This window comes from Antechinus flavipes, chromosome 4, assembly GCF_016432865.1.
Source record: "Antechinus flavipes isolate AdamAnt ecotype Samford, QLD, Australia chromosome 4, AdamAnt_v2, whole genome shotgun sequence".
NCBI classification, from domain to species: Eukaryota; Metazoa; Chordata; class Mammalia; order Dasyuromorphia; family Dasyuridae; genus Antechinus; species Antechinus flavipes.
Window position 1 is genome coordinate 366,508,156 of NC_067401.1, and position 26,194 is coordinate 366,534,349.

The 26,194-nt window shown below is 34.5% G+C and overlaps 1 protein-coding gene and 1 pseudogene across 1 annotated transcript in view; one reads left to right on the plus strand and one right to left on the minus strand.

Moving 5' to 3' along the window:
• LYPLAL1 (lysophospholipase like 1) overlaps nt 1–19,610 on the minus strand; it is a 53,249-nt gene extending 33,639 nt beyond the window's left edge. The window contains exons 1-2 of the mRNA XM_051998283.1: nt 19,412–19,610; nt 5,512–5,611 (exon numbers count right to left, since the gene is read on the minus strand). Of these exons, the coding sequence (XP_051854243.1) occupies nt 5,512–5,611; nt 19,412–19,508 (197 nt within the window). The 5' untranslated portion in view covers nt 19,509–19,610. The remainder of the gene's footprint in view (nt 1–5,511; nt 5,612–19,411) is intronic.
• Nucleotides 19,611–19,813: 203 nt separating this feature from the next.
• Nucleotides 19,814–25,897, plus strand: LOC127561569 (40S ribosomal protein S3a-like; annotated as a pseudogene).
• Nucleotides 25,898–26,194: the final 297 nt, after the last annotated feature.

Consider the following 26,194-nt stretch of genomic DNA (forward strand, 5'->3'; position numbering starts at 1 on the left):
ATGCTTCTCTACTCTCCTCATTATCTGACAGACCAAAGCATTTAAAAACATTTTTTAAATGAAAGAATAAATTGGATGTTTGACTTTTAGTCATCACAAACTTTAGGGATTCACGAGGGCCCAAGAAAGAAGTCGAGAGGACATTGCTAAAGATTATGAAGACTTGGGAAAGAAAACGAAGATAAGAGAAACAAAGATAGTAATTTCATCACTACTGAAGATTAAAGACATCACCTCCCAAAAAGATCTGGGAATGTGAATGATTAATAATAAATTTAGTGTTTGAGAATGAGATAATGATTTCTGGATCATGTTTTTAAATAATGAAATAAAAGACTCCTGAATAATACTTGCTTAGAGTCTAGCAAATCTAATTTTAAAAAGGTTTTAATTTAGAGTAAGAGAAAAGGAAGAAACTGCTGAAGTATATCCAGTAAATTAAAGACATAGAATGGCTATAGTTTGCAGAGAAAAAAAAAAAAAAGCACAAGAAATGCCTAGAAAATCATTTCATGTAAGATCCAAAATAATACCCAATAATACATAAATTAAGAGATCATACCCTAATTTAAGGAGGCAATTTTGGTCTGATAGATTTCAATGAGACTTGGATGGATAAGAGTTATTACTAGAGTATAATTTTTATGTACTTTTTTTAAAAAAGATAGGTTAAAAAGTGGGGGAGGGAGGGAGACGAGGAAGAAACAGAGTAACTTTGTGAATATACAGAATATACTCAAGTCAGGAAACCTAGGAAAGCCTAATAAACATTTTTGGATGAGGATAATTAGAAGTAGAAACATAAAAGGTATTGTTAAAAGTGTATCAAACTTCAGAAAGAAGATAAAGATGAATTCTGGGAAACAGATCATGAACTTATTGAGGAGGTAATAATGGGGAACTTGAATGATTTAAACCTCTGTTGAAGTTCACACAGTGCAAAAGCTGAGCCAAAAAAACTGTTTTGCTTACCTTAATGACAATTTCATTCCTCAGAAGGTAGAAGAACCCAGAAAAAAGTGATTGCTTATTTGGAAATGATGGGGACCAGAAAGAGAAATTATTACAGAAGAATGAAGTAGTAAAAAGAGAAGGAGTCAGAAATCTTGAAATTTCAAATCTGAACAACTTGAATTAACAATTGAAACTGTCTCTGCTAGGTACTTTTTGTGCCTGTGACTGTAGGGCAGTCATGTAATCTGGATTTTGGCATCCTCACTTCTAACCTATGTGGGTTTGATAAGATGATCTCAAGGTTCCTTGCAATTTAGAATCTATCTTATGACCTTAGAAACTATGACAGAAGAGAAGGAATTGGGACATCATTTCATATTCACTCTAAATTTTGCAGAGAACAGATTTTCAAAGTTTAAACAAATGAGGAAAAATCTTGTGGACTCACATTCTGAAAGGGAATTAAAGAGTTCTGGAAAGCTCAAGAATAAAATTCTGAAGATGTATACACACACACAAAAAAATTTTGATGAAAAGGAAACAAGAAAAATGTGGTTACTTGGTACTGTAATTCCTTTTAAATTTTTGCAGTTTTTTTTTTTTTTTTCTAATATGAAGCTCTGGATTTTGGCTATGATATTACTGAGAATTTTCCTTTTGAGATTTCTTTCCAGAGATGAATGATGGAGTCTTTCCAACTTTGCCCTATAATTATCATGATTCAGCTTTTTTTTTTTTTTTTAAAGAATCATAGCTTTTAGGGAGTCTGACTCCTATATTATCTTTCTTTGATCTGCTTTCCAAATTTAATTGCTTTTATTATCAGATAGCTGCATTTTCTTCTATTTTTTTTTCTTTCAATCTTTTGATTGTTCTAATACTTCCTGCTATTTCATGAGGTCACTGAATTCAGTTTAATCTATTTTGGCTGGAAAGCTATCTATTTTTTGAAAAATAAGTTTACCACTTTCTCTTGTAAATCAAATGAAATGAACTTTATTAAAGTGCTTAGCATATCTGGCCCAGAGTGAGCACTACATAAATGCTTATTTCCTTCCCTTCTGCCCTCCTTAATCAATTTATTTTCCTTTCTATCCTTTGTTCAAGAGCCTTTTATTATTTTTTTAATTCCTCACTTCAATTAATTATTCACACAGACCTTGCAAAAATCTATTGATCATTCCTTTGAGTCTTTGCTTGCAGTTGTTAGAGTTAACTTCTCTTTTTAGACATCTCTGAATCTACAATAATTTTTTATTTAGATTGGAGTCTTTTTCATTTTACTAATCTATACATCCTCAGTTCCCAATTTGGAGCTTTGCAGCAAGGCCAGATTCCAACTCTGTGCTTTTTGGATAGGGTTTTCATACCTGTTTTCTGAGGCCAGCAAAGAAAACTAAGGAATATCATTTAGTAATCCAGCTTCCAGTGTTAACACCCTCCTTCTCGGGTTTAGCTCTTCCTATGTTTTTGATATTCAGGGAAACAAATCTTTACAATCCTCTATGACATTTCAAAAATCTGGGGAACCTCAAAAACTGGATTGTTCCTGTCTGAGAACAGTCACACCCATACTGGTCACTACTACTATCAGTGGTTTCCAAATATTTCATTTGGGTTTCTGACCCTTCTGGGTTTTCCTCATGGAGGTCCTGTGCTTACACTGCTTCCAGGCTACTGTCTTTGGTCTAGCTGAGAGGCTAGACTTGTTTGCCGGTGCTGACAACCCCCTTCAACTGTGCATTTTTGGCTAACTTTTTGTTTTTGATTGATGAAATATGTCACTCTTTTTAGTTATTCACTGGATTTTCTCGATTACTGTTAAATCTGGTGTGGTTTTCAGGGTTTTACTTGAGTAGCTATGTGAGAGGTGAGCTAGGTACTCCTGTTCAATTAGGCAGATGTCTATAATATTTGTCCTGTCACTTATCCTGCCCCTTTGATTATTACTTCACTTTTATATATTATTTGTTATTCAAAGGCTCTCTTCCTGATACTTATAAACATGCCAAGGTTTCTTCCATGCTTAAAGGCTTTCACTTGATTATCTCATTTCCTTAACTTATCAATATAATAATCAAAGAATCAAAGAAATTAGCCTGCGGTCTTTAAATTGATTTCAAGGTCCACAAATAAAAAACCTACATCTTCATCATTATTAACTTTTCATTTCCTTTGTAATCCTGTATAGGCTTTTCTATATATTTAAAAGTTTTACTCTTTACCAGACTACCAAGAGTACAAAAGACATACAGAAAGAGAGAAAGAGAAGGAAGGAGGGAAGGAGAGGGAGAGAGAAAAAGAAAGGGAAAGAAAGAGAGAAAGGGAGAGAGAGAGAGAATAAAAACTATGTTCTAGTCCAATCAATAGCTGAAAAAAGAATCTTCAACTGTAGAAACAGTATGTCAGATAGGAATTCATCTAGCCTTCACTTGAATACCTGCAATGAGAAAGACCTCCACCCCCAGGGAAACCTATTCTACTTTAAGATAGTTATTAGCAAGTTTTTCTTTATGTCACATTCAAACTCCCTAATTTAAAACATTCATCTATTACACTGTTGTGCAATTACCCTGACCCAACAGAATAAGTCTGTGCCCTGTGCCATTTGACTACATTTCAAATACTTGAAGAAGGTTATCCTATTCCAACTGATCCATCTATTCTCTTGGTTATTAGCCTCAGTTCCTTTGACCAGTTTTTATTTGGCATTAAATAATATTTGTAAATTGTTTTGCAAATCTTGAATCATTATAGAAACAGAAGCTATTAATATGATGGTAATTCCATCAAAGCTATACTCTACCTTATTGGTGCCATTTTGTCATAAGGAGATCAGGTAGATCTGAACACAGTACTATATATATGGTGTAACCAAAGCAGAGTACAGAAAAACTATCACTTTCTTATTTCTGGAAGTTGTTCTTCTCTTATTGAAGCTCAAAATCCTGTTAGTTTTTCTGGCTGCTCTGTCACACTAATGACTCATACTGCATGTGCCAAATCCAGGATCTTCATACAAACTGGTGACTAACTATTAATAACCCATCTTATAATTCTGGGACCTAAGTAAAATTTTATCTTTATCTCTTTTAAGTTTCATCTTCTTCTTCTTATTATTATTCTAACCTATCAAGATCTTTTTAGATACTGACTATACCATTAAGAATGTTTTCAATTTTCATTTATTATTTTAACATTCAACAGTATTTTATTTTCCAAGTACATGTAAAGATAGTTTTCAACATTCATTTTTGGAAGAATGTGTTCCAAATTTTTCTCCTTACCTCTCTTCCTTTCCCTCTTCCCAAGACAGAAAGCAAACTGCTATCAGTTAAATATGTGCAATTCTTTAAAAAATATTTCCATATTTGTCATATTGTGCAAGAAAAATCAGACCAAAGGGGAAAAAAATACACAAGAAAAAAAAGAAATAAACAAAAAGATGAAAATATTATACTTTGATGGACTCTTAGTAGATGCGGATGGCATTTTTCATCCCCAGTCTACTGAAACTGTCTTGGATCACCACATTGCTGAAAAGAGCTACATATATCATAGTTGATTATCACATAATTTTGCTGTTACTATGTACAATGTTCTTTTGGTTCTGTTTACTTCATTCAACATTAGATTAAGTCTCTCTACCTTTTCTGAAATCAGCCTACTCATCATTCTTATCATTTCTTATAGAACAATACTATTCCATTACATTCATACACTATAACTTATTCAGCCATTCCTCAATTGTTCAGCAACCACACAATTTTCAATTTCTCCCCACTACAAAAATACCCCAATCATTATATCACTAGAAAATTATTATTTGTTGTAGGATTAAATCAATGCTAAACTAGATTTAACCATTGTCTCCTCAATTCGACTAAATACCTTGTTTCAAGTTCTAGCCCATATCTCCTTGCAAGATTAGATCAATCATACTGAACCATGCTAAATTAAATAACTATTGTCTCTATCAATTACACTGTCTTAGTACCTTGTAAGAATCCTAACAACTGTTCAGCTAGCTTCTTCTAAGATCACCAATGTTTTTAACTGCTAATCAATCATTTTTTCCAGTTCTTATCCTATTTTTCTGTACTTGTAATACCACTAACCACTTAACTGATCTTTCCTAGTTCTTTTCCTGTGTCCTAAGCTTGTCCAATCCTATCCCCACTAGATTTTACTGAAGAATGAAAATAAAAAGTCTACTTCCTTATTTTACTGACTTATATTAGTAGTAATATCTTGCTTCTTTTTCTCCTTGACACAGCAATTTTCTTATGATAATAAATGGTCTAAAAATGATATTTCAAGTAAGAATTTCTTTGAGGAAAAATTACTATTCTTAAATGACTCCACATCATGAAACAAATTCAAAGAATCTGAGATGTTACCCCAACTTTGAGGTCAAATTTAAGTAACAAAAATTTTAAATAATGGTGCATATTAAAAAGTTAAAGCATAAGGAATTAATTTTTACAGATTTCCAATAATACTACTGCATTTTATATTAAAAAGTTATATTGGTCAATGAGTCTAATTACCACATACCTGGAAGGAGCAGTTGGATAAATAATTTTTATGTGCTGAAAAACTAAATCGTGATTTAAAACTTGGTTGATCCATCCTCTGAATCTTTGGCCAGAATCACCTAAAGATACACAAAGGGGAAGATTTTAAATATAAAGGCTGGAAACCAAAATTGTTCTACTGAAATGAATAAATATTTCTTGAACACTAATTTCCCTACTAAATACTTTATAAAATCATTAATTATTAGGGCAATCGTTACAAGATTACATTCACATTAAAAGTGACATATAACAAACATTCTTCAATAAGCAGGAAAATATATTTATTTTAAAAGGTAGATTTATATTATTCAAACATTTTCAAAATTTTCATGTTATACTACTGGAGACTAAATAATAAAAACAAACAGAACTGCTAGTCTTAATTAGCAATGACCAGAAAATACCATGATTTTTTTCATGGTTTGATTATGAAATTGTGGATTTTCTCATTTGTTAAATTTATCTTAGCAAATATATTAAAAGAAAACTTCTCCAAAAATATAAACTAAAAAAAATTAATTTTCTATTTGTTCAAGTTAAAAATTTTTTAAAAAATCATTCCTCAGACTGGTAAAAAAATTCTTATGAGTAACTAAAATTTGTGAAACCATGTCATCATTTAGTTTCATTATTTGACTTTTTCCCCAAAACAATTCTATGGCATATTTTGATTTATTCATTTACAGAAACATAAATTTTGTTTTGATAAATTTGTTATAGACTATAAAACAATATGCACCCTGGGGTTTAAAAGAATAAATTAAAAATTATCTTTATTCTTACAGTTGATATTTGCAAGAAGAGCTTAAAACTTAATTAACTACAATCCAGGGAGACTAGGAATAGATGAAAAATAATTGAACTAGATAATCTCTAAGGTCTCTTCCAGTTTTATGTCTATGATTCTATGATTCTTAACTAAAAAACAGGATTTTAAGTATATCAGATATAAGTGCTTAATCATTCTCCATGCATATGTCCATTTAAAATGAATGCTAAATTACTTATTTTTATCTATATTGCTGGAATAGGATAAAACAAATGCAACAATTTTAGGCATAAGGATGATTTTATTAAATCAAAGACTTAGAACTGGGGTTTTATCATCTATGACTCACAACAATGTCATATCATCATATTAGTATTACATTGGCAGCTAAAAATGGCATTCCCTCAAATGAATTTCAAAGTCAACTAATGACATTTCTTTATAGACACAGATACCTATCAAAGTTAAAGTATATATCATAGTAAACTTTCCAAACTAGTAAGTAAAATAATTCTTTACACATATTTCAGATGAATCAAAAAAAAAAAAAAACAATTTAAAGAATCATATTTTAAATGTTTCAAGATATTTAGATGGTAGCTTTGAATAAGTCAGTAAGAATTAAAAAACAATAACAACAACAAATCTTAATAGTTGACATGGTGATATATATGAACTATAAACCCAATGAAGAAGAAATAGTATTAGATAATTAAGTCCATGAATCATGAGATCACTATTACTTCATTAAGTTTATGTCCAACTATTGCTTTAAAAATCAAATTATATTTTGCAAAGAGCTACTTACACTGTCTAGTTAAATCTAATTTTTAATTAGTCATGTTTTCTTTATACTACATAAGTTATGGAACACAAGTATAACTCAGTACAACATTAAAAACATTAACTGTACTAGAACATTCAATTATAGCCACACTTAAAGTTCTAATTTTCGAAGACCATTACTATCATCATCATCATCTCAAAAATCTCTCCATGGGCAGCATCAAGATGAACTCAACCAACAATATACAAAGAGTTATCAAGCAAAGGCTAATTTATAAAAATTTCACAAAATCACAGAATGTGGAGTTAGAAACATAGTACCTGGCACACAGTAGCCGCTTATTAAATGTTTATTGATCAATCGACTTCAAAAGCAATCCATGTATGAAAAGAATATCTGCTATAACATATAACAAATGGGCATTTTAATTCTGTTTCTCTGAGAGTGGTACTCATAACATCCATTCCACTTTTTGATGTTTCTAAATATTAGAAAGTTTGTGATTTTTGTTTTTTCTGATATCAAGCCTGAATGTACTTCTTTGCAACTTCAATCTATTGTCTTCCATTTGGGATTAAAAAGAAAAAGTCCAGTCTCTTTTCCGCATGACAGACTTCCAAGTAATTAAATTAATTTTTTATAATAAAATTACCATCACAGACTTAAGAGCTGAAAGGGATTTTAGGTCATTTAATAAAATCTATCATTGTATAGATGAGGAAAATGAATACTGTGAATTGATTTGCCCAAATTCATATACATAAGAACTGGCAGAGCCAAGGGGGGTTGAGGGACAGGGAATGTGACTCCATCTCTCTAGCCTCTGGCTCCAAATGATCTGGGCTCTCATTTCCCTAAATCCTTTCACTCAAGCTCCCTTGCTCTAGAACTCTATTCACTATACTATGTTGCCTCTCAGCACAGCCATTTAGAACATGTTCAGTTTCTTCAACCAATCTTGTTTTGGCATGGATTCAGAACTTCATCATTCTAGAATGTGGACACTTTCCAGTTTATCAATGTTTTTAAACTATGGAACCCAGAACTAAATCTAATATTCCAGATGAAATCTTGTAAGAAAATACTACACTAAGATTACTTCATTCCTATCCCCAGAAGCCGTGCCTCTCTTAATGCAGCCCAATGGCATTTTTTTGGTTAATTCATCACAGTGCTGGCTCATGATGAACTTACAGTCCACTAAACCCCACAGATCTATTTCAGGAATGCTGTCTAGCCAGGTCTCCTCCATTCTGTATTTGTGAATTCATTTTTGAATCCCACATCTAAATCTTTATATTTATGGCCACTAAATTTCAAATTATTGGATTCATCCTAATGCTCTAGTCTGTGAAGACATTTTTGGATTCCAATTCTATCATTCAGTATGTTAATGATGCCTCTTAACTTTATGTTGTATGAAAATTCAATCAGCATTACATGTATCATTTTACCAAGTTACTGAGAAATGTTAAACAGTAAAGATCAAGAACAATTCCTGGGGGCACTCCACTAAAGACATCCTCCCATGGTATCAATAAAACACTACTAATTAGTAAGTCTTGCCATCCAACTAGTTGTGAATCCATCTACCTGTATTATAATTGTATCCACTTATCTCCAATTTCTTCCCAAGAATAGTATGAGATACTGATGAGAAACTCAGTAAAATCGAAGAAGGGAGCAGAAAAGGGTATAAGTTTTTTTAAGCAAATACTATGTTCTGGATACTTTATAAATATTGTATCATTTGATCCTCACAACCACATTGTGAGGTAGTTTCAGTTATACCAATAAGAATAAAATTGCCTCCTTATGTTAATATCTATGGCTCCTCATTGGTTGCCAGAGTTTGGAGAGTATATATGTGTGTATATAATTGTTTTTGGTTTTTACTACTGTCTTTTCTTGGATTTTTCTAAGATATGGACTTATGGGTTTCTTAGCTACTAATTCATATTCCTTCTTCATAGCTTTCAATGGGACATTGTGGTGATCTTTTTCTTCTCAAAACGCAGCCAGGTGATAAAAGTTCAGATCTTTTATTATCCCAATATAGCCCGGTTAGCTTAGAGGCCTATCTCTCTGCTTGGTTCCAAGAGCTCTCTCCGAATGTCACCAAATCCAAAGGTCTGGTCCTTTTGCCTCTGCCTCTACTTTCTTCAGCCTCCAGCCAGCTCCAGTCTTCATGTCATTCCGGTGAAATCTCGACTTGTAGCGTCTTCCTCTCTCAAGAACTCTCTCCGACTGGCCCATTGGCCTATTTATGCTCCTTCCAGAGAGAGGGATTATGGGTAGTTCTACTTAGTACCTTGTTTCAGGTTCTGCCCAAAACATCTTCTTGTAAGATTAGATCAACTCTAATTACTTAGCAGTTAGTAAGGATTCCAACATCTCCCCCTTTCTTTTGTTTTAAAACATAGGGGGTTTCTGAGGGGGTACACATAAATCCATCAATATGGGCCAGAACTTTGTAACAGATATACATGGTATACATAAATCCATCAATATGGGAGGCATTATACATAATTTACAAAAGCACACAGCAATATAACACAGGCTAGTGGTAATGTAACAAATAACATGAATCAACATGAAAATTTAACTACTGCAAAAGTCTCATCAACAATCTTTCATCTCAAGAAATCCAATGATTCTTGCAATTGCTTAAAATACATAAGCACATAGTAATATAACACAGGCTAGTAGTAATGTAACAACATAAATCGACCTGAAAATTTACAAATGTCCATAAGTCCTAGAAATAATCCATAAGGAATCCATTGTCCATTAGTTCATGCGCCAGGAATCTAATAATTCCTGTAATCTCTGAAGTACTGCAAAAAGTCTCATCAACAATTTTTCATCTCAGGGAATCCAGTGATTCTTGCTGGTTTTTCAGGAACTGAAAGCTGAAGATTTTAAAGTTCTTTTGACAGTCTCATTGTTAGCCATCTGATTCCTTTTTCACCTGTGGAAATATAAGCAGATCCTCTTCCCCAAGCAGTTAACCTATCTAATTCTCTTCTATTTACCAGTTTTGGGATTTCTCCTCATCATCTGGTAATTACATTGGAGCTGTTTGCATTGGATATTGTCTTGTTGTCTTAAAAGGCCTGTATTCTTCCCAACTGTAATCCTGATTGCTTTTCTGTTGGTTGATGACATCAGAGTTCTGAATTTCTAAAGTCTCTCTGGGTGTAACCTCAGCTGCTATCATGCCCCACCTGTCCTTTGATTGATACTTTAGAGCTGAGCCCTGCCTCTCATTCCTCTGGGTCAATATACATTTAGAGGCCCAGTGAAAGCCTCGGTTACATTTTGGACATGGGGTTTTGGGTTTTCTCTCACCCTGTCTTCTCACTCTATCTTCATATCTACAATGAGCTCTCAAATGTCCAATTTTTCTGCACTGAAAACATCGACGAGTTTCTCTAGAATTCCTCTGCCAAGAAGGACCTTGTCTTTCCATGTTCATCATAGTCTGGGCATAATAAGCATTTGTGCCCACTGTGGCACAGCGTCTAATGATCTCCTCTAAAGGAGCATTTTTGTCTAGCCCCCATATAATTCTTTTGCAAACCTCATTGGCATTTTCCTTAGCCAAATGTTTAGTCATTATTTCTGTTGCTGCATTGTCTCCAATGGTTCTTATTACAGCTGTTTGTAAACGTCCCACAAAATCTGCAAAAGGTTCGTTGGGACCTTGCTCTATTTTTGTGAAAGCATTATTTCCATCTTTCTGTCCAGGGAGAGAATTCCAAGCTTTTATTGCAGCCTTAGAAATTTGCTCATACACTGTTATGGGATAATAAATCTGTTCTGAACTCTCTGCATACTGACCTTCTCCAGCTAGTTGGTCAAAAGCAACTTGTACAATAGCTCCTGTTTGCCTATAGCATTGGGCTTGAACCCTACATAATTCATGAAACTCCGAAAGCCACAATAAATTTTGTCCCGGTTCTAGACAAGTTTTCACTATGGATTTCCAGTCATTCGGGGTTAGGATTTCATAAGACAAATTATCTAGTAACATCTTCACATAAGATGATGTAGCCCCATAAAGAGTGCAACCCTTTTTCAAATCTTTAATTTTTTCCAAATTAAAAGCAGTGTATTTTTTCTCTTTTTGACCTGAGGAGTTGAGCTCTTCAATCACAGGATATGCATTTATAAAATCAGATATATCTTCTCCTTCATTTTTTGCTTTAATTAATGCTTTTTCTAATCTTGTCAAATTCTGCTTTACAGGAGAAGCTGACTGTGTTTCTGTCTCTCTCCCTCCCCCTTGTTCCACCCATGAAGGGTTAATTGCGGGGGGAGGGTCATGAGATGTGGAATCACCTAATTCCTCCTGCTGTGAAGTATCATACTCAGAATTGTAATTAACTCCATTCTCATCTGATTCGTCCTCCTTCTCACCTAGTAAAGTTGGCATTTCTTCCTCCTGTACTTTCCTTTTCATCATTCTATCACTTAAATAACTTCTTATAGCCAATTGTATTACATTATATGTATTAATTATTGAGTTAGGCCCATTTTTGTCATAGAATTGACAAAGATCCTCTCCAACCAATTTCCATTCATTTAGATCTAATTCCTTATCAAGAGAGAAACAAGGGCATATGTCCTTTACAGTTTGTAAAAGTTCAGTGATTTGCTGTAAACTTATAATTAAACCTTGGCTTTCCATAACTTTGACAATGCTCTCTAAACATTTTCCTTGAACAGAAACAGGCTGTTTTCTAAATATCTGTCCCATCTTAGCTGAAATTCTACTTTAACTCTTCTAATAAAATTTCTTTGTTGCACTCACCCTAATTTCTGGGTTGAAGTCTTTTCCACTGGATCAGGATCAGAGGCTTTTCCACTTGAATCAGGATCGGAGCTTTTCCACTGAAATCCACTGAGGGGTTTGTTTGTCCCTGTTCGGGCGCCAAAATGTGGTGAGCTTTTTCTTCTCAAAAAGCAGCCAGGTGATAAAAGTTCAGATCTTTTATTATCCCAATATAGCCCGGTTAGCTTAGAGGCCTATCTCTCTGCTTGGTTCCAAGAGCTCTCTCCGAATGTCACCAAATCCAAAGGTCTGGTCCTTTTGCCTCTGCCTCTACTTTCTTCAGCCTCCAGCCAGCTCCAGTCTTCATGTCATTCCGGTGAAATCTCGACTTGTAGCGTCTTCCTCTCTCAAGAACTCTCTCCGACTGGCCCATTGGCCTATTTATGCTCCTTCCAGAGAGAGGGATTATGGGTAGTTCTACTTAGTACCTTGTTTCAGGTTCTGCCCAAAACATCTTCTTGTAAGATTAGATCAACTCTAATTACTTAGCAGTTAGTAAGGATTCCAACAGGACATAATTTGGAGTCTATTCTTAAATAGACTTCTTCCTTTCCTAAAGACCTTTTGATAATAAATTGCAATATATCTAGCAAATAGATATACTACATCGCTCTATGAAGGATTTGTTTAAAGAAAGAGTAGTTTTATGATTATAATTAATGATCAGCTTACTAGAAATTAAAGGAAAGTTATTCTTAAGGAACTTGTATTTATTGATTAATATGATTTGTACAAGGAAACAGTAGAAACTATGTAAAGCATCACAACAAGCTATAAAAATTTAGTCCCTACTGAATAACTTAGCGAGGTTCTACTTGATGACTAGAATTATACATCAGAAACTCAGTATCTCATAAATTAAAAGATAACTGACCTCCAAAAGAGAAATCTCAAAATACTCTTGAGAATTCAGTTACCTGTTCTAGAATCAGATCATTATCACAGAATTGTAGCTAAAAATCATCCACACATAAAAATTTAAAAACATCTTGTCACTGTCAAACACTCAATCTCCAAACTTTTAAAGAAAAGCTTTTAAAAGTATAGAGATCTAGCAGAAAAACAAACAATAACAACTAAGGATAATGTGGAAACAGTTTGTGGATCATCATTCTTCTTATCCTATCAGTTTCTGGAATTGACTTAAACTTGTATCCAGTGACTTTACAGAAGATGGGCTTATATGACAATACTCTTATTTCATCTAATCCCCCTGTCTCTAAAGAGAACGGTAAATTTGCAACTTGCCCTAAGGCTGTTTGTGTCTAAATTCTATTGAAAAGATACAAATGATGATAATTATTTTCTATCTAGCTTTAAAGACAGAATACTGGTTGAGTCCTGATTCTATCACCTACTTACATGACCAACAGCGAGTCACATGATTTCTTTGAGTCTCAGTTTCCCAGTCTTTAAAAGGAAGGAGTTTAATTACAAAGACTCTAAGAGACCCACACCCCTCTATCCCCCACCTCTCAAATCTATAACGGTGCTGGTATATTGGATCCATACTGGTCAAAGTCCTAGGAAGGAGAGACATGAAGTATTAAATAAAATGTCTACCTAACTTTAAAGAACACTCATAAGATATAAAATAAAATAAAACAGAAACAACAGTGGTTAAAACAAATTAATTTTTCATGAATTGTACTTTTAGGTGAATTCCAAATATAATGAATAAAAATAATAAACTGTATAATAGTTGTATAATAGCTGGAGTCTCCCTCCAGCTATAATTTTCTTTTCTACTCAAAATTATTTCCTCAAAGAATTAAAATTAATACTTTAAAAGATAAAGACAGTACGCCTCATTAATTTCCTTATGTTTATACACACCGAAATTCCACCACGACAAAAAAATCAGTAAGAACAAACCAAAACCAGCAGACTGAATTTAAAAAAAATTCTCAGTAAAATATATTATGTTTTCCATTTAAGAAAGGTTAAATATATGATAATGTATGTCCATATCACTTTAAAGAAAGTTCTAATTTTGTTTTCAATGCATGCCTTAGTAGTAGGAAAGCTCAAATGAAATTGTATCAAACCTCACCTTCCACCTGTTTTCCTACAGATGACAAGTGAGGCCCAGTATCTGGTACCTTTCAAGTTTTTAACGAGCAAAAATGTGTCTATGAAAATCTCTTTTCCATTTTGGAAAGAAAAACAAAATGCTACAAAGAAGAGATGGTTATACATTCACAAAGTGCACCTGGGAAGAATTATTCTCCATCACTGAACAGTAAAATAGAACCCTATTATAATGGCTCATTTTTACACAAATTCAGATACACTATGAGCCAAACATTTGCTTTTCAAGCCTAACTATGTATAATGAAATCCTAATATAACTAGTCCCTAAAATGGATGTCAGTTCTGTCCCCCCCAAAAGTAGCATTATTCAATTCAACAAGCATTTATTATGAATCTAGTATAAAAGAGCTCTACTATTGAATTGAAAAAAAAATCTTTGGAAAATTACCTTTATCAACCATTAAAAAATATTAAAAATCAAGAATATGTTACAGTCATAAAAAATGTAATTTTTTTTTTTTCAAATTACACATGAGCTAGGGGCAGAGCTAAGATATTGAAGTAAAGGTAGGAACTTGCCCAAGTTCTCCCTCAAACTACTCCAAATTGCTTTAAATAATGACTCTAAACAAATTTTAGAGCATCAGAACACCCAAAAAGATGGAGGACTATATTTTCCAGCCAAAGGCAACTTAGAAGCTCAGCTGAAAAGCTCTGTAACACAGGATGGGAATCCAACAGACAGTCCCACTGCAGGGCGCTCTGATGTAGCCCCACTCCCAGCTCCTGTTCCAGCTCAACTCAGCCTCGACCTCTGAATCAGCAGTAGTGTTGGTGGCTTCCAGACCTCTCAGCCTAGAGACACCAAAGAGGAGCTAAGGTCCAGGGTTGGAGCCCAGAGTCCAATCCCAGCACAGTACCAGCCTGGACCCAAGCATCAGAGAGGTAGGAGCTCTGAACCAGCAGTAGTGCTGGAGGCTTCTGGACCTCTCGCCTGGGAACATCAAGGAGGATTCAGAGGGTAGGTGGAGAGAGTCTATGGTAAGGGGGTAGAAGTCTGGTGTGTGGTCCCAGCAAAGCTTGGGTCAGTGGACCCACCAGCACACTAGATATTATAGCTACTGTGGGGTGGGAACATACCTAATATCTCCAAGGAAGAAAAGAGGGCTTGGAGTCTGATTCCTAGAAGCATCTCTGAAAACAGCTGCACAAACCCACTGAAGGTGGGACAGTGCACCCTCCACTCTCGAAACAGAGCCTTATTTAACAGAGTTAAAAGCCAAGTAAAAGGCTAGAAAAATGAACAGAAAACAAAAAAATTTTCTGACTACTCAAAGTCATTATGGTGACAAGGAAGATTAAAACACACTCAGAATATAACAAAGTCAAAGCTTCTACATCCAAAGCCTCTTAAAAAAAAAAAAAAAAGAATAATTTCCTCAGAAAAGGATTTTGAAAATCAAGGAAGAGAGAGAAAAAATTAGGAAAGAATTGAGAGAGATGCAAAAAGAAATTCAAAAAGCTAGTGAGAAGAACGCCTTAAAAAGCAAAATTGGTCAACTGGGAAAGGAAATACAAAAAATCACTGAGGAAAATAATTCCTTAAAAAATTGAATTGAGCAAATGGAAGCTAATGACTCTATGAGAAATCAAGATACAATAAAACAAAACCAAAAAAAAAAAAAAAAAAAAAAGAGAGAGAGAAAATAGAAAAAAATATGAAATATCTCATTGGAAAAACAATTAACTTGGAAAATAGATAAAGGAGAGATAACTTTAAAATTATTAATCTACCTGAAAAATCACAATTAAAAAAAGAAACTAGATATCATCTTTCAATAATTATCAAGGAAAATTGTCCTGATATTTTAGAACCAGAGGATAAAATAGAAATTGAAAGAATCCTATGATCATCTCCTGAAAGAGATTCCAGAATAAAAACTCCCAGAAATATGATAGCCAGATTCCAGAACTCCCATGTCAAGGCGAAAATATTGCAAGTATTCAGAAAGAAACAATTCAAGTATAATGGAGCCACAGTCAGGATAACACAAAATTTAGCAGCTTCAACTTTAAAGGGCTAGGAATATGACATTCTGGAAAGCAATAGAGCTAGGATTGCAACCAGGAATCACCTACCCAGCAAAACTGAGTATAATCGTTGAGAGGAAAAGATGGTCAATTCAATGAAACAGGATTTTCAAGCATTTGTGATAAAAAGACCAGAGTTGAATGCAAAGTCTGATTTTCAAATATATGACTTTGGAGAAGCATAAGGAGGTAATCAGGAAAGTGATATCATAAGTGGCTTAATAAGGTATATCTGTTTATATTCCTTCATGGAAGGATTCATTATAACTCATTATTATGATAGTTAGAAGGAATATATATAGACAAAGGGCACAGGTTTGAGTTGAATATAAAGGGATAAAATCTTTTCAAAAAATGATGAAATTAAGAGAGGAGTATACTGGGAAAAAGGGAAAGGGAGAAATAGAATGATGCAAATCATCTGCCATTTAAAAAGAGGCAAAAAAAAAATAGCTTTTATATGGAAAGGAAAAGGGTGTAGAAAGGATAAGTGAGTGGAGCTTACTCTCATTAGAATTGGCTCAAACAGAAAATAACATACATACTCAATAGGGAATAGAAATCTATCTTACCTTGCAGGAAAACATGGATATGAGTAGAGGTAGAGGGTGAAAAAAAGAGAGGGCATTTTGGGGAAGGGAGTGGTCTGCAGCAAAATACTTTTGAGGAGGGACAGGATGAAAGGAAAGAATAAATTGGGGGAATACAATTAGTAATTATAATTGTAAAAAAAAATCATCAAAGCAAGTTTCTCGGATGAGCTATTATTGTTATCAGGGAAATGATGAGCAGAATGCTCTCAGGGGGAAAAACAAACAAATAAACAAATAAACAAACAAACCTGGAAAGTCCTCCCAGAACAAAGTTTTGAATATAACTGGAAAAAATGTTAAATAAATTAATTTTAAAAATTACACATGAGCAAAGGCATTTGAATAAAGGTAGGAAAGGAGAAAAATAAGACATGGAGTACTAAAACTTTTTTTTTTTTTTAAATCAAACATGATCATTTTAATTTTTCTAACTACTTAGATATGACATTTTTACCATTATTTTTACAAGCTTAAAACTATGGAATCATCTTCAGCTCCATCCTCTTATTTTGTTCCCTCATCCAGTCACAAAATCCAATGAGTTTTCTTCCTAAAATGGTCCATCTTATCCATTCCTTTGATATCTTTGATACCAACTTAGGTTCATATAATCTCAAGACTTTCAATAGCCTACCTGCAATTTCCTCTTTTAATCTTTCCCTATTACCTTTCCCAAAGCCCTAATTCATCCCACATGTGCCATAAAAACTAATCTTCCAACATCCCTCATAACTTCTCCACTGAAAAATTTTCAAAGGATACCTGCTGCCTACAGCATAATGTCTCAAATCCCCTAAACCATAATTCAAGGCAAAATCTGATGTTTTCTACAGGAAGCAATGTGAAATGATATGCACACAAATGAGACTGGATTCAGAGTCCCTCCAATTTTATGGACTTCCTTTCCTTGTCTGTAAAACAAAGAGGGTTAGATTAAATGATTAATTAGAAAATGATTAGGCTAGATTAAATTTAGGGTTTATAGATTAAATAAATTAAAGTTTGCCTAAAATTCAGAATAAATCCCAGTTTCTTTGAAAAGGATTTCCTACTTCAACAAAGTCAACTCTTTTGTCTCTTAACTATGGCAATTATTATCCATTCATTTGATAATCATGTATATGTACCAGAAGAATCAGATATTCTTTTGTCAACTCTAGAATACTTAGAAATAGGACCAATAAGAGTCAGAAGCAGGAATGGTATCTATGCCTTACAACTTTAGATCCAGTATTCAACCCACTATGTCATCTTTTGTATGATGATTAATACATTATAAAACAACAATTTATTGTCATCTTCAACCGTAAGACCTTGATAAATGCAATAATAAGTTTTTACATATTGATTTTCCCCCCTCTAGACCATAATGGTCTTGAAAAGTAGTCTGAATTTGGGAAATCTTTAAGATCTGGGTTCCAGATCTAGGGTAGATCAATTAACCTCACTGGGCCTCAGTTTTTTTCAAATCCAAAATGATGGACTAGATGATTTTAAATGTCCTTTTCAAATGTGACTTTCTATTTTATATTTTGTGCAAACTTCCAAAACACATAATAACTCATTTCTATATTTCTATGTTTCATGATTTACAAAGCACTCTGCTTACAAGAAAATCTTAGATTCTAAAGGTATAGCCATTTAGTTCAATCTTTTGTTTTATATATGGAAAATATAAGCAAGAGACTTGACCTCAGACCATATGCAAATGATAAGTAAGGTTTAAAAAAATTCTCTTCATCCCCAAATCATTTGTCCTTTCCACTGTACAATACTGCTTCTCCAAAACATTGAAAAGGTCAAATAATCCTTATATTTAACTTGAAAGACGAATGAAAATATTTTAAAGATAACAATGCCATCAGTTTCAAAATAAAGTTGAAACTGTAAGTGAAAGCTATTGATGGAAGACAGCATTAATCAATCAATAATAACATTTATTAAGCACCTACTATGTACAGTATGATCTGTATGATCACGGGATATAAAAAGAGGTAGAAGACTGTCCCTGTCCTCTAAAGAAGTGACAAGCTCTTAAGTCAGAGGAGAGAACATGATGAGGAAACTTTGTATCGGATGAAACCAAAGGGAAAATATTCTACAACTTAAATTTTCAAAAGAATTGCCAAGCTTTCAGAGGGATGGAGCACCGGAGCTGCAAAAGAGAGTTCAAATCCAGACCCAGAAATTTACCCATTTGAAAATCCTTGCTAGGCAAATCATTTAATCTCAAATCCCTCAAGTGTAAAATGGTACATAAATGCCAGTTATGATTATTCTAAAGCATTTGCACTAGTCACGGTCACAGAGCTGATGTATGTCAACGGCTGGCCTCGAAGTTTGATATTCCTAAATTTCATTGCCAAGACTCTACTGACAATAGACTGCTTCCCAGGACAGTCAAGAGATGCTGGCGAGAAACTTGTGCTATCACTGTGACCTTAGGCAAAGCACTAGTGCCTGTTTCCTAATCTTTAAAATGAAAGGAAAGGTTGCCGTGACGGGCAATCCTAAATCCGGTGGGGTTGCCAAGGGTAATGACTGTGAAGGTTGGGGAAGGGGCAATGTGGTGGAGGACGATGGGGGATTGGGGGAAGGGGGCACGAGGCCTTGCGCAATGGGGCCCAGACCGTGACCCGCACGCGCCTCTCCAGCCGAAGCTCGACCAGCAGGCCCCGCGCTTTTCAGGCTTGGAGGGGAGGGGATACTGGAGACGCCCCCTCCACCCACGTCGCAGAAAAAACGACGCACAAATCCATAATCCACCTGAACCGTGCAGCATGATCAGAGAGGCGCTATGTTGCCCCGCCGGGGCCACCACATATCGCCGAAGTCGCGCCGAGGTCCCGGCCACCGCCGCCATAATCACCCAATCTCCTCCTCTCCCTTCCTTCTCCACTTCGCGTTTGTCTACGTCTGTCTCGCGCACGCACGCACAGGAGCAGGCCGCGTTCCCGACGTCGGGAGCGCGTGCGAGGAGGTCCGAGCACGCGCCCGCAGGTCTGAGCGAGCTCAAGAGGGCTTAGGTTTAAGCTCATCTTCTGTATTAAGGGAGTTTTCCTCCTTGTGTGGATGAGGAGAGGGAGCTCTGAGAGGGAGGAGTAGGAAATACCGGTGCTTGTGTTTGAAATGCAACCTTCTCCCTCAGGATCAGGGTGTAGCGGAGAGATGGGTGGATCTGAAGATCCCGGAGGAAAGGCCGGGCCCGTACCTGCCAGTTTGCATTTCCCCCGGGGAATTCACTTAGACTTGCCCAGACCTCCTCTCCTTATCTGTGAACTAGAGGTTGAACTTGATTATCTAAGGTTCTGATCAGACCCAGATCTATGAGCTCTAGACTTGGAACAGATATTTTCAAATCCTCATGGGGTCAAAGAAGTATTTATCAAGCTCCTGTTCTGTGCTAAGCCCCGGAATATAGAGAAAGGCCAGAATATCCGCCCTCACGGGGCTCACAATCTAATAGAGGGTAGAGAACACGAAGACAAGATCAAACAATTATCTTCAAATAATCTTCCTACCGGTAGTAGGACCAGGTAGTGGTCATAGAAGTAGTAGCAGCTTTGGAATCTTGCAAGCCAGAAACAGTAGAAATGTCAGAAATTTAAAATAAAAACAACTGTTTTCCCTTCAAAAAGAATATATGATATTTTTGTTTGAATGTTTTATACTTAACTAAAAAATATGAAGATGTTTTGTCTTGTGAAAATGTGGGGGGAGGAAAATATACTACAGATTTGGAGGCAGATTATTACTGCCCATAAGATGTAATGTACTATTTCCACAGACCATTGAGTGTGTCAATGGAATACATTTATTAATGAATGAATATCAGTATTGTTGTTGACTAGATATCAGTTAGCACAATGCTTTGTACTGGGCCCAGATCTGGAAATACAAAATAGACAAACAAATAAAAACTACTTCCTCTCAAAGATTATTCCCTCATGAGGGAAGAAGAAAGTTTGGGGACAGGATAGCACAAAAGATTCAATATATACATGGTGAAATAAATATACGGCATGGTCAAAAATCTTAGGAAATAGTTGTATTTGTTTTTTTTTTTTTAGTTCAATATACACATGGTGAAATAAATATACGGCATGGTCAAAAATCTTAGGAAATAGTTGTATTTGTTTTTTTTTTTTTAGTTCAATATACACATGGTGAAATAAATATACGGCATGGTCAAAAATCTTAGGAAATAGTTGTATTTGTTTTTTTTTTTTTAGTTCAATATACACATGGTGAAATAAATATACGGCATGGTCAAAAATCTTAGGAAATAGTTGTATTTGTTTTTTTTTTTTTAGTTCAATATACACATGGTGAAATAAATATACGGCATGGTCAAAAATCTTAGGAAATAGTTGTATTTGTTTTTTTTTTTTTAGTTCAATATACACATGGTGAAATAAATATACGGCATGGTCAAAAATCTTAGGAAATAGTTGTATTTGTTTTTTTTTTTTTTAGTTCAATATACACATGGTGAAATAAATATACGGCATGGTCAAAAATCTTAGGAAATAGTTGTATTTGTTTATTTTTTTAGTTTGGGACCTATTTGGGATTTTCTTATCAGAAATACTGGAGTAGTTTTCCATTTCTTCTCCAGCTTATTTTACAGATGAGGAACTGAAGTAAACATGGTTGAGTGACTTGCCCATGGTCACACAACTATTTGTTGTCTTTTGCTATTCTGGTTGTACTTCTCTCTAGCTTATCAATGTCCTTGAACAGTGGTCCTTAAAATAGATCACAGTATTCAAAATAAGGTCCAATGAGAGTATAGTACAGTGAAACTCTTATCTCTGTGTTAGTGAAAACTATTTGAACTCAGCAAAAAGAGTCTTCCTGACTCTAGGCCTGGAGCTCTATGCACTATGGTGTTTCTGAGTTGTCCAGTCCTATTAATAAGTTTCTCTATTGGTCCTTGGATGAAAGATAATTTCCAGTGCAGCTAAGTCCTAATTTTGAAAACTTATTTGAGTTGAAAAAGCTGCAAACCAAGACTAAAGTAGAGGGAGACTTAGTGTGTGACTTTCTATTCTTTGATTATGCATTTAATGCAGCCTTTGAAGCTAAGGTGCTACTTGTATTAATTTTGGCCTAACAATTTACCCACATAAAACAAAGGTTCTCTACCAGTCAGCATTACACTATCCAAATATAGAACCACTGGTTACAACAAATGGAGAAAAGTTGAATTTTGTAGATAAGTTCACTTACTTTTGTATGTCTAGAGATGATGAGATTGACACATTGCCAGAACTAGCTAAATGTTTGAGAAGCTCTGAATTAAGTATGGAACATAAGAAGTAGGGAGCTGCCTACCAGACTGAAGATCTATGGAGTTGTCATGCTGTTCTAATGAGATGTGAATAATATGCCAATACCATATCAGGAAACAGAATTCCTAAGGTACCAGACACTAAGATTCTTTTTAAAGCTAAACTACCAAGCATTCATGCTGTACTGCAAAGAGCACAACTCCAAGGAGCTGGCCCCATTGTTCAAATGTCAAACATATGTTTGCCTAAAGACTATTTTATAGAGAACTCACACAAAGCAAGTACTCGATGAAGGCTGGAAGAAGCAATACAAGGACATAAGGTTTTTTTGAAAAACTTTGAAATTGTTTGTAAGAGATGGGAGATACTCACACAGGACTGCCCACCATAGTGGGCCCCCATCAAAGAAGCTGCCGTGTTCTATGATCAGAAAAGACCTGCAGTAGCTCAAAAGAAACATGAGATGCAAAATTAGAGAAATTTCCATTCCAAAGGTTCATATGGATTATTAGTGCCTGATCTGTGATAGAGCTTTCCAAGCTTGTATTGATCTGATCAACCACAATCCAACACTTGACCACAAAATAGGGATGTCATTTTGGTCTTCAAACACAAAAAATGACAATCAACCAAATGCTTCAAATTTCTAGATCAGCTAAAATCTTTCATTAGAGCATTTCTTTTTTAGAAGGAATAAGAAACTTTATCTGGTTTTGTGTTTCAAATACAATATTGTACAAAAAACGATGTGGACTAACTTCTTTTTTTCCAATGAGCAGGACATATCAGAAAATCTTTTTATAGAGTACCCAGTGTATAGTATTCTTGAACTCAAAAACTTTGACTTGTAATTATCAATGAGTTAACTTTTTAAAATTGATGTATGTATTAACATATTAAAATGAATCAATAATTGTGCCATCTACTTCATAGGACTGTTGTAAGTTTGTATTTCTTAAATTATCACTAATTTATTGGTTATAAACCCCCTCTTGTACATAATATCACCATTATTTTTCAAGTACAGGATGTTCCTAAAAATCTCACTTAAGTGTCAATGAGGGTAAACCTAAACACTTTACATGCCAAAGCTAAGATTAGAAAATACTCCAACAATTTTTATTAAAAGAATCACAAGAAACATTTCAGGCTTTAAGCTCGGTGCTCTTGATATAGTTCTTTTCTTCTTCTACTACCTTTCCCAAGGCTCACAACTTTCAGTTTTTGAAGTTTTGCCCAGAACTTTCTGTGTTCCTCACTTGAAATTGCCAGCTGACAACTCCATCTTCAACACTTCCTCGATTTGCTATCATAACCAAATGAGCACCTGTCCAAGCAAACTAAGAAGTAGGAGGACCTGTGTCAAAAGCTCCCTGGATTGTGGTAAATTCTCAGTTTCAGCTGGAACTTGAGCTTTTCCAGATTTAGGAGCATTTATAGAATAGAGTGTTCAAAACTGAATTGGATTTTCCCAGTTCTGTTTTAATTCATGGATGTGGCCTTTTCAAGGGGAATCTGCTGCAGATGACTTGGATGTTTGATTATTTGTTGCCTGTATTCTCATATTCTCATCTTCTTAATCTAGTCATAGTATAAAGTGAAGTATTTAGAAATGCCATCTGGGAAGTAAGCAATTGACAAAAAAAAAAAAAAAAAAAAAAAAAAAAAAAGGACTTTTCACTCAGTGTTCAAGTTTAATTGTCTCGCCATAGCTGTTTGGAGTTTTGTAGCCCTGACCTGGTGATCTTGTGGAAAATCTTGTTGGCAGGGTTTTATTTAAACATTCTGATGCATCTCTTAACTTCTTTGTTACTGTTATATGCTTAATTTCACTGGGACCATGTGAAGAGTTTAATTTTTTGCCTCCTCTTGTGTTTATTTGGTGTTGTCTAGGTGCAAATCAAGAAAAGCAAGTGAAAACAGAAACCTACTATTTTATTCCCAAACTATGATGGGATCTAGAGAATGAAGGGCATGTTTAGGATTTTGTAGTGCCATAAAGTGCTTGGCAGTGCTTCAGGGCACACCTGGTAGGCTTTAGAAAAAAAAAATCTCATGAAATCTTAGCCTTTTAAAGTAGTATGTTAGTGCTTTGAAAATGATTTTTTATTAAATGAATGAAACAGCATTGGTAGTATGGGCAATATGATTCTCATATGTGTGTTTTATTTCCTAAGTGTGGCTTTTCTTACTGTTGATTATCCTGACCTGTGGTTCCTAGGAAAGTTAAATATCAAATTTCCACTTTTCCATTGGATAAATAGGGAAACTTTGCATATTTGGTGATTAAAAATTAATTTTTGATTTGTTATCCATTCACAGAACTTTATTAAATTCTTCTAATAGCTTCATCACTTATTAAAATACCATTAACTACCAAATCATCTTTCTCTTTTTCCATATCTTTCAATCACACAAATTTTAAGAGTTGAAAGGTACCAGCACAATCCTCTGGTCCAATCCCTACATCAAAGGAATAGTTGCTATAATGTACCAAATGACTATCTATTCTTTGCTTAATGGCTCCAAAAAGGGAAATGTCACTAGACAGCCCTTCCCTTTTAGACAAGTTTAAATGTTAATATTTCCCCCAACATTGGTCTCTGATTTCTATTCATTACTCCTAATTCTGCCATCTGGGGTCCAACAAAACAAGTATAATTACTCCCTCACATGACATCCCTTCACATATTTGAACACAAGCTGATGATATCCCACCAAGTTATCTTTTCTCCAAATTAAATGTACCCATTTACTTCCAATCTTTATATGGCATGGATTTAAGGTCTTTTGCAATTCTGGTTGTACTTCTCTCTAGCTTATCAATGTCCTTGAACAGTGGTCCCTAAAATAGATCACAGTATTCAAAATAAGGTGCAATGAGAATATAATACAGTGAAACTATTATATTTTTGTTAGTGAAAACTATTTTCTTCTCCAATAGATTTCCCTCATCCCATTATCCCCAAGTTCTTACTCATCTTCAAATTCTTCTAATTTACAGCCTACAAACATGGTCAAGTTTCCTTCATCCTCACAAAAACTTCACTTGGTATATCTATACCACTAGCTATTGTTCCATATCTCATCTCTCTTTTGTGAATGAGCTTCTTAGAAGGTTATGTTGAATTGATGCTTCCTCTTCCCTTCCTCTTATTCTTTTAAACAACTTACAGTTTGACTTCAACTTTAAGTGGAAATTAGTCACTTTAAAGTAACTAAAGATCTCTTAACTTCTTTTGACTTTCAGAATGGAAAAGAATAAGCATCTCACTAACGGCAGCAAAAAAAGGAGCCAAGAAGAAAGTGATTGATCCATTTTTGGAGAAAGATTGGTATAATGCCAAAAAACCAGCTATGTGGAACATAGTCAGCATTGGCAAGACACTGGTTACAAAGACTGAAGGAATGGCAATAGCCGTTGGTCATCTCAGATATTGAAGTTAGCCTGACCAATCTGTAGAATGATGAGATTCCTTTTCAAGTACTGATAATGTTCAGGTTAAAAATTGTTTGACTAATTCCTATCTTCCCCAGGACAAGATATATTCTAGTCAACCATAATTGAATCTCATGTTTATATCAAAACTACTGATTGTTATTTGCTCTGCTTTTTTGGTCATTTTTACCAAAAAATGCAAGAAGCAGATCCAAAAGAACTCTTATTATGCCCAGCACCAACAAATCAATCAAATACATAAGAAAATGAAAGAAATCATGATATAGGAAATGCAGACAAATGACTTTAAAGACTCAGTAAACTTATTCAAAACAGACTTGAAAGCTTGTCAGTTCAAAAAGTCAAGATTCTTAAGAAGCCCAAATTTGAATCGGGAAAATCAAGGGAAGTGCATGGTGAAGGTGGTGACTCCAAAAAATCTTTAAGAGATGAAACAAGTACAAAAGTGGAAAGGACTGATGGATATGAACCACCGATTCAAAAATCTGTCTAAACAAGAATTTTTAAAGGTTAAAAAAATTTTTTTTGGTGGTAGTTTTGGTGGTAGAAAAAGTTTGCTTTTTCTTTAATCCCATAAATCAAAAAGGCAGTAATATTTGGCTGTCAAAAGTTTTCTCATAAATGTAATAAGCAATTAGCTTGATCTTACCAATGTAATTTTGCGATTGCTTTGTAAACAAACATTTTATAAAATGAAAAGGAAAATAAAATCTCTTAACTTCCAGATCTAATGATCTTTTCTCAATCTTTATCCTTTAGAACCTCTCTTTATCCTTTGATTGTGAATTACCCTCT